A 10,156-nucleotide genomic window follows, 5' to 3' on the forward strand; every position below is an offset into this window, starting at 1 on the left:
CGGCCGGTCATTTTTAGAATTAGTGCCCCGATCCCCTAAAAACTGCTTTCCCCGTGCTTATTTCTGCTATTGTGAGTTGCCGGAGGATTCGTTTTGAGTTTCGGAGTGTTTTGGGACACTTAGTCCCTAAATGAGAGCTTAAGCTTTAGAATTTGAACCGTAGACGGAGCAGTGTGAGGACGGCCTCGGAATGGAATTCCGTCGATTCCGTTAGCCCTGTTGGGTGATTTCAGGCTTAGGGGCATGTTCGGATTGTGTTTTGGAGGTCCGTAGCTTACTTAGGCTTGAAATGCCGAAATTTGAATTTTTGAAGTTTTCGGCTCGATAGTGAGATTTTGATATCGGGGTCGAAATCCAATTCCGAGAGTTGGAATAGCTCCGTAGTGTTGAATGTGACTTGTCTGCAAAATTTGGGGTCAATCGGACTTGGTTTGGTTGGTTTCGGCATCGGTTGTGGGATTCTTGAAATTTCAAGTTCTTTAGGTTTGGATTGGAGGGTGATTCGTGGTTTTAGCGTTGTTTGACGTGATTCGAGGGTTGGGTTAAGTCCGTATGATGTTTTAGGATTAGTTGGTACGTTTGGTTGAGGTCCCGGGGGCCTCGGGTGTGTTTCGGGTGAGTTTTAAGCGAGTTCCGACATTCCGGAGCTTAGATGCTATAATCATCGCTGGGGGCAGAAGTCTTACCGCTGAGGCGGAGGTCTTACCGCTGAGGCGGAGGTTTTTCCGCGGTCCACGGTCATGAAGAATCTGCAGGTCGTTGGTCCAACTTCGGAAGCCTATATCTTTTGATAAACAAGGAATTTTGAGATAATTCAAAAATAAAAGTTGTAGCCCTTCGTGTCTAGTTTCCAGAAAGGTAAAGAAATCATAATTTGGATATGTGTAGAGAAAGTTATGGCCAAAATACTAAGGCCTGTATGTGCAGCCACCAGAAGCGCGGCAGCGGTGGTTTTACCGCGGTCAGCGGTGACGGGAATCCGAGAGGTGCACTATAAATACAAGGTTTGCGGTTTTATTTCATATTTTGACCTAGAGAGCTTGGGCTTTGGCGATTTTTCGAGGGATTTTCAAGAAAACCATCGGGGTAAGTGATTCTAACTCAATTTTGGATAAAACACATGATTCTAACGTTGGATTCATCATTTGAGTAGAGATTTGGGATGAAAATTTGGGAAAAATTGTGGAACTTCATAAAAATGAATTTTTGGGATTTGAAAGCCGATTCGGAGTCGGAATTGAGTGAAACTAGTATGGGAAGTCTCGTAATTGAATGGGTTGTCGGATTTTGAGACTTTGGTCGGATTCCGAGACGTGGGCCCGGGGGGCGTTTTGGTCATTTTTTCTAATTTCGCGTATTAGCTTAGAATTTATTAGTGGAATTAGCTACTTGAAGTGTTATTTACATTATGCAATTACTTTGAATAGATTTGGGCCATTTGGAGTCGTACACCCGTGGCAAGAACGTGGTATAGATTTGATTGAGCTGGTTCGAGGTAAGTGGCTTGTCTAACCTTGTGTGGGGGAACTCCCCTTAGGATTTGGTACTCTGATATTTGAAATGCCTTGTACGTGAGGTGACGAGTGCGTACTTGTGCTGATTGTTGAAAATCCTGTTTTTCATTTAAGTATCTATAATTTCGTATTTTTCTTCACTGATTACACTACTTGAACTTTGAGCTTACAGTTAGCTTAGGAAAGCATGCCTAAATGACTAAGTTGCCTACTTGCTCAAACTGCCTTATCTGAACTCTGTGCAGCATGCTAGGTTAGAATTACCTGTCTATTTTGACATTAAATTGAATAGAGTTGATTATTCTTGTGTTGTTGCTGTGTGTTTACATTGGGGCTACGGGCGGTTCCCGGTAGATCCCCCTTGTCTGTTTATTTGGGACTACAGATATGGTGTTCCGGTAGATCCCCCTGCACAGTCATATGGAACTACGGGACTGCACCCGGTAGATTCCCCCAGTACTGGGTATTCACATTTGGGGACTACAGATCGGGATTTTGGTAGATCCCCGGCGCACTATGAGTTGGACAATGGGACGACACCCGGGAGATCCACTGGACATTTACATTTTGGGGACTACAGGACAGTATCCTGGTAGATCCCTGGTTGCTGGATATTTACATTTGGGGGCTACAGGACGATATCCTGGTAGATCCCCGATTGCTATCTCTGTGTTGAGTTGTATTCTTTCTGTGATGTTTTTTTCTCTGTTGTAATTGTTGTTATTCTTATCATTATACTGTGTTACTTCATACTGTTTCGTTTTCCTTATATATATGTATATGACCGGTAAGGCCCTGACCTTCCTCATCACTACTCGACCGAGGTTAGGCTTGGCACTTACTGGGTACCGTTGTGGTGTACTCATGCCCTTTCCTGCACATGTTTTTGCGTGTGCAGATCCAGGTAATTCCACTCAGTCTTATCACCCTTGAGGCGAGGCGCTTCTGTAGAGACTTCGAGGTATATCTGCCGCGTCCACAGACCGAGGAGTCCCTTTCTATTCTCTGTACTAGTATAGCCCTTCTGTATCTTCCTTGTTGATAGACATTTCTGGAGTTAGAGCCTTTTATGTACTCTTAGCTTGTGATTTATGGGGTTCCGAATTTTGAGAGTGTTAGGTTGAGATTCTTGTACTGTTATATACCGGGCGGCATCTTAAATACTGTTTCATTTTGTTATCTCGGTTTTTAATTGTTTTCTTTCCAAAATTATTTTTTTTCCGCATCCGTCACGACTGTTCACGGTGGGCGAACTTGGATCGTAACACCATCGCCATCACGCCTCGTGGGCACGACCATGGCGGGGTCGACCTCTTACCGTCTCGTTTTGTGACAACCATCTGGTGATCAGATTTCGACCCATACAACCACTAAACTATACCTCTTGCGGCTGATATTCCAACCTATATGTTGACCCAAAAAATAGCAAAAGGAAAAAAAAAGGGAATCTTACTGGAATGTACTAAAAAAGACACTATTTATCAATAATTAGTCATTTTAATCATGTTATCAAAATAGTCAAAAAAATTATCAATGACATACAACATTAAACAAAACATAGGCTAAATAAGATTTTTGTTCAATAGGTATTGTTGCGATGCGTTAAAAATACATAGATGTCGCAATATACAAATTTTGACGAAGTTTAAAGGCGAGTTTGATTAGTTTTGAGTCAAAATTCATTACCAATGATTAGTTTTTTTTCTTCAATGGGTATGGTTGGAATTCGTTGAAAACATGTAAATGGGGCAATATACAAAATTTGAGCAAGATTGGAGATGATTTGGACTGGTTTGGTATCAAAATTCGTAGTTAAAATTTTTTTCTCACGTGTATCAAACTTGTATCACGCATGTTATCTCACACACATATATACATGGATATATATATATATGTGATACACATATGATACATATGTGATACACAAATAAAACACAGTGTGATGCACATATCATCTTTTTTCATGTTCATCTTCTAATTCGAATTTTCAATTCAAAACTCCACCAAATCATCTCAAAACTGATATTTAAACTTTAAGATATACACAATCTATTTCCAACAACACTCACTCAAAAGAAAGCGAAAATTTAACTTTTTTTGGCTACAAATAGCAAATTGACTAATATTGATAGTATTTAATTAATATTAATAATATTTTATAAATGGGTCAATTTTTATACTAATTTACTTATGGACGGACATAACTAGTAATCTATATCTATACCTATATACTATATTAAAATCATGAAGGCCTTATCGAAATGTCGTTCGCCTTTTTTTTACCCTTCGTAAGTGTATTATATGTTGGATATAGTTGTAATTGTAATTATTAATTGTTATTTCCGAGCAAAATTAAAATCTATCGTGTCCTTCCTTTTAGATTTAAAATTCTTTAGAGTTTACATTGTTTGACATACTTGCGGTACGAGTTTTTTTCTCTTTTGCTTTTGTTCCCTTTAGTTTTAGGATTCTTGGATTTATTTTTTGTTGGTTTTTGTTTCTTTTAGTTTTGGGATACTTAGATTATTTTTTTTGTTGGTTTTTGTTTCCTTTAGTTGTTAGATTAGTGTATTACGGTAAGTCCTTTTTCCATTGTTCTTTTTGTATTTGTTTGAGATGCAATTTCTATTGTCTTTTTTATGTAGGTTTAGGATTCAACTAGTATACTTCTTTAGTTTTGGGATACATAGATTATTTTTTTCGTTGGTTTTTGTTTCCTTTAGTTGTTAGATTAGTGTATTACAGTAAGTCCTTTTTCTATTGTTCTTGTATTTGTTTGGGATGCAATTTCTATTGTCTTTTTTTATGTAGTTTTAGGATTCAATTTAGTATACTAAAACAATTTAGAATAAGGAGGAGCTAATCACTATAAAAGAATAACTCCACATTAAATGTTTGTCTTTTATGATTTTTGTTTACAATATCTCATATATGATCATTGATTTAAAATTGATTCATATACTAATGTTGTATAGATTGTTTCGATCGTTGCATTTGTCACATAAAATTGGTTAGGCATTCTAACTCATATCACTTGAATATTTCAATAATTTAACTAGGGAATTTGGATACTTCAAATAGCTTATGCAATGATACATGATATAATGATAGGCAAACATGCTTCATACATTTGTTTATCCCAAGAATTCAATTGTCGCCTCCAGAAAATAAAGGATACTCTTAAATTCATCAGAAAATAATTATCAGTACGTTTATATTTTTTAATGACAATAACTAAAGCACAGTCCCAACGTTGGTATGCAGTTGCTGCAACATGTTTTTTTTCACATGAGTAACTATAAGTTGCACTTTCAAGAGGTATATTGACGTAAAAAATAAAAGTTTTGGTCATGATGGAGCAAGATAAAAAAAAAAAAAAGCACATACACACCGTCTATAAAGAGATATTACGTAAGATACAATAATATAACACAATTATTAACTCATACAATATATTATCTATAATTACAAATGTTATATCACTACCTTAACTAATCGAAATATTGATGTTTGTAGGTTCAGAAAATGTTCAATATATTTGAATTCACCTATTACATCAATGTAATTATACTCATTTTTTTTATATCAATTGCATGTTGAATTTGTTTGGACATTAATCGCTATTATACTTAGTTCATTCTCGTTGTATATGATATTGATACTAAGACGCAAGTTACACGTGCAACCCACGTCCATAGAAACTAGTTTCGTAAAAAGAAAATAAGGAACAAAACACAAGACTCTCAAAACTAGTAAAATTATCATAGTTGCCTAAGGTAAGCTGCTAACTTGCTTGGTACAAAATTCTTGGTAGGATGAAAGCCCAAAAGCCCGTGTTCCTAGAATCCTTCTTAGATCAACAACATCACCATGTGCTTAGGCGTTTGGTTTTCCTAAATAACACTTCTTATTCCAAATAATTAGACTCGGATTTAAAGTTTATGTGTTTTTATAATGATTTTAAATTAATATAAAATAATAAATAAGTTTATAACCAAATATTTATAAATTTTTAATACATATTTAAGATATGAGTAAAAATTATTGAATTCACATGGACCTTGTATATGTATATGTAGTAGATCCACATCCGCCCCTAATTTAAATCAAGCTAAAGAACTATTAGGCCATGCCAAATGGATTTCAAAAATTTATACCAGGATAATTAACCAAGATCATCCAATTTAATTTTTAATATAATAGCCTAAGTCTCTTGTCACTTTCAGCATATCAAGAGAAGATAATTTTCTTTTTTTTATTATACTCACAGCATTAATTACTCATTTCAAATTATTTTCTCAAAATCATTAAAAATATGCATCAATTAATTATGATAAATTATGCACTTCATTTATTATATCTTAAGGAGCGTGAAAAGTCAAAACTTCACCGTAGGAAGTATATACTATCAAATTCAATTAATTTTGAATTCGGGCCGACTAAAGAAGGAGCACCACTAATAGAAAATTTTCAAATTTCAAGACTTGTCCAAATAAATATGACTAGACTTATTTACTGTGCCATCAAAGTAAAAAATTACTGCTAGTTACCGCAAGGTAAAAAGAAGCTGAGTGACGTACAAAAAGCAAGCTGCGTTGTTTGAGGGTACACATGATGATGATGATGATATACAATGTGTGGGTGTCAGTATATAAATAAGCAAAGGTCATCCAAGCCTATAGCTTTGGTTTCTCTTTCAGTGAGACACCTCATCATCTTTTCCTTCGGTTTCCACCTTTATATTTGTATTTATACTGAACTATCCTATTTTTTAGCAAATTAATTCTTCATAATATTAATTCTTCAACAAAAACATCCCATCAAATCACCTATTTTCCTGCTTTACCCAAACAAGCAGATTAATTATCATCTTTTGATCTGATACCCACTTGGTTACTTGTGAATTTGATCAGAATTGTATATATAATTTCACATGGGTTTTGAGAAATCTTTGACGCTCTTTCTCATGTAATAATTTTTCTTCTTCTTAATTTTGATGATCAAAATGTATACAGACTTTCAGAGTTACCCATATGATTATTCACTTATCTATCGGTTTGGATTATGAATTAGGATCATCTGATGGTCTTTATACCTATGGCACAACAAAGATCAAAACTTTATTATGTCAATTGATTTGGAATTTTGATGTTAAGTGATTGATCATCAATTTTGATTTAGAATTTCTTTGTGGGGTTTCTGAAGGATGTGTATTTTGGTATTCTTCACGTTACAGTTACCTTTGGCTTTCTTGTAGACTCTGTCTCTGTTGCTTTCTGCTCTAAATTACTCTACCTTATTGGCTTTAATTGTTTAAATTCAAGTCTCTGTTATTATATGCTTTTCTTTGCTTGAGTTATATGTTTGTTTTATCTGTTGACTAATCTTTATATCCTTTTCTTTGGTTGATAATTTCTATTGCCCTTTTGTGTAGGTCTGAGGCTTGAAGTTTTGTGATCAGTTTCTAATTTAAGGTAAAAGTGCTTTGACAATAAGATTCTTGCATTTGTACTTGCTAATTATGGAAACTTTTCTATATATTTTTTGGAATTTAGCTCTGAGTGTAATATGTATGTCCTTTTTGGTTTTTGTTATAGTGATTTAGAAATCCTACCATTGCCTAATTTGGGCACTGCAGAATTTTAGCAGTGCCCATGGACGCCTCAATGAGTGGAACCTCGAGTGTTCAATACCATAACATTGCTGAACAACCAATTGCTACTATTGTAACCACCCCCGCCTCAACATTTCAAAGACAAGTGCGGCACTGCTTTGGGAATGCCACTCCTGGCGAATTCCCATTGTCAGCCAACCCGTCTATCGTTCTTCATGTACTTACTGGATGTAATTTGGATCCACAAGACCTTGCAACTCTAGAGGCAAGTGTTTATTTACTAGGTGTTGTACGATATTAAATCATTAATTTGGCTTAGAATTGATGGTGCTGCTGATTTCCTTTATAATGTGTATTGCAGGCTACCTGCTCCTTCTTTCGGCTTCCTGCAAACTTTGCACCCGATAATGAGCTCTCCTTAGCAGAGCTGGCAGCTCTTGATATGTGCCGAAAGAGAGCTATATTTAAGCCAATGACTCAGGAGCAACGTCAAGATCTAAAGCAAAGATGTGGCGGCTCCTGGAAGCTTGTTCTAAGATTTCTTCTAGCCGGCGAAGCATGTTCTAGGCGTGAAAGATCACACGCTGTAGCTGGCCCCGGTCATAGTATTGCCGTGAGTTCAAAAGGAGTTGCCTATTCATTTGGGTCTAACAGCTCAGGGCAGCTTGGAAATGGAACTACAGAAGAGGAATGGCGGCCTCATCCGATTAGGTTCGCTAATTTTCTTTATCTATATCAAGCTGTAAAGCAAGTGAGTTGAGAAATGCAGGGAGTTCTAATAGAGCATTTTATTTTCTAGATCGCTTCAAGGCATTCGCGTTATTCAGGCCGCTGTAGGGGCTGGCAGGACTATGCTGATTAGTGACGCCGGGAGAGTGTATGCTTTTGGCAAAGACTCATTCGGCGAAGCTGAGTATGGCGTCCAAGGAAATAAAGTAGTAACTACGCCTCAGCTGGTAGAATCTTTAAAAGACATCTTTGTTGTACAAGCTGCGATTGGAAATTTCTTTACTGCCGTATTATCAAGAGAAGGAAGGGTTTATACATTCTCCTGGGGGAATGAAACTAAACTTGGTCATCAAACTGAGCCAGCTGATATGGAACCCCGTGCATTATTAGGCGCATTAGAGAATATTCCAGTCGTGCAAATTGCAGCAGGATATTGCTACCTTCTTGCTCTGGCTTGTCAACCTAGTGGCATGTAAGCTCCCTCTTCATCTTTTAGAAAGACTGTTTCATTGGCTTGAGATAAGTCACAAATGTACTATTAATAAATGATTCTCAGAATTTTCTTTGACATCTTCTTGTGGCTCAACATCAGGTCTGTGTATTCTGTTGGTTGTGGATTGGGTGGAAAGCTTGGTCACGGAGCGCGAACTGATGAAAAGGTCCCGAGGTTAATTGAACAATTTCAGACGTTGAATCTTCAACCTGCAGTTGTTGCGGCTGGGGCTTGGCATGCCGCAGTTGTTGGGAAAGATGGAAGGGTTTGTACATGGGGTTGGGGCCGTTACGGGTGCTTGGGTCACGGTAATGAAGATTGTGAAGCAGCACCTAAGGTGGTGGAAGCACTAAACAATGTGAAGGCTGTTTATGTTGCCACAGGGGATTATACGACCTTTGTGGTTTCTGATGAAGGAAATGTTTATTCATTTGGTTGTGGAGAATCATCTAGTCTAGGACATAATACTGCTGTAGCTGAAGAACAGGTTTGGCCTTCTCATAACTTTGGTTTCTCTTTTCCGTTCCCTATTGATTATTTTTCTTGTGTTTGAGTGCATAAGATTTGGATTGACTAGTAATCTGAAAACATTCAATATCTTGTATTGACATATGAACATCGATCCTGTTGGATATCAAGTCCAAATGTTAAAAAATGTCCTTAACATTGAGTTCTTCTAACTCTTCGTTTACAAAATGACCGTTCCGGATTTCAGGGTAACAGGCACTCAAATGTTTTATTTCCTGAGGTTGTAACATCATTGAAGCAGCTGAATGAAAGAGTGGTGCAGATAAGTCTCACTAATTCAATATACTGGAATGCCCATACATTTGCATTGACAGAATCTGGTAAGCTTTATGCATTTGGCGCGGGCGATAAAGGACAGCTAGGTGTGGAGCTCAGTGCCAACCAAACCGAAAGGGCAATCCCGGAGCGGGTTGACATTGATCTCGGTTAAACATAGATTATTCATGCTCTTTTCACATTATCTATACATTGGTAGTTTATCATTCTCATTAACACCTCATCATGCTCTATATCTCATGTTTGCATTTCCATTCTGTAAATAGAAACAAATGATTGTGAAGAAGCTTAGGTTTTTAGGATCTGCACAAGTTAACCTCCTGAGAATTTGTTGGCTCTTAGCCACTAGCAGTAAATAGTTGATACATTCGTTAAGGTTGATTACTTGTTTGCTCTGCTCCTTTTAAATTTTCATTTTATGTTCTTCTGCTAGTGTAACAAACATAAATACTATGGTGGACCTAGGACAGGTTTTGGGCAGGTTTTGTGGGTTCAACTGAACTCATTGCTTTCGGCTCGAACTATGTGATGTGAAAAAAGTTCAAAATGTGTACATATAATTAGAGTACAATCATTCTCAACGCACTGACTTGAGATTGTCTTTGCATAAATACACACTATGATCCCTTGGGTTATGCTATAAAAGCGTCGCCATTGTATTTGAGGGTTGAGGGGTTGGGTTGGAATGTAAGAGGAATTTTGTGAATTCATTTAGGCTTCGTTTGGTACGAGGTTTAAGGGATAATTAATCCGAGACTAAACTTGAGATGAGTTTATCCCATGTTTAGTTGTGATAAAATTGCGGTATAACTAATCCCGGGATTGTAGTGTTATTTTTATTCCTATCCCGGGATTTTAGTGTTATTTTTATTTATATGTGAGGGTGGGTAACAATTCCGGGATAATTTATCGTGGAATAACTTGTTTCCCAAGAAACTACACCTTAGTGATTTAGTAAGACAAGGATATAACCATTTGAAGTTTCTATACCCTCTATTTCAT

General features: G+C 36.8%; 1 protein-coding gene across 2 annotated transcripts; it reads left to right on the forward strand.

The window, feature by feature from the left end:
• Positions 1–6,194: 6,194 nt before the first annotated feature.
• Positions 6,195–9,562, forward strand: LOC109217793 (ultraviolet-B receptor UVR8). 2 transcript variants are annotated; one of them, XM_019382062.1, is made up of 7 exons: positions 6,195–6,213; positions 6,949–6,988; positions 7,112–7,393; positions 7,490–7,839; positions 7,928–8,329; positions 8,450–8,837; positions 9,066–9,562. In XM_019382062.1, the coding sequence occupies exons 3-7, from the start codon at positions 7,169–7,171 to the stop codon at positions 9,306–9,308; spliced, it is 1,608 nt and encodes a 535-aa protein (XP_019237607.1). In that variant the 5' UTR covers positions 6,195–6,213; positions 6,949–6,988; positions 7,112–7,168; the 3' UTR covers positions 9,309–9,562. The 2 variants fall into 2 exon arrangements, with proteins under 2 accessions (XP_019237607.1, XP_019237606.1); XM_019382061.1 differs by having other exon boundaries at positions 6,207–6,482.
• The last annotated feature ends 594 nt before the right edge of the window (positions 9,563–10,156 follow it).

This window comes from Nicotiana attenuata, unplaced genomic scaffold (genome assembly GCF_001879085.1).
Source record: "Nicotiana attenuata strain UT unplaced genomic scaffold, NIATTr2, whole genome shotgun sequence".
NCBI classification, from domain to species: domain Eukaryota; kingdom Viridiplantae; phylum Streptophyta; class Magnoliopsida; order Solanales; family Solanaceae; genus Nicotiana; species Nicotiana attenuata.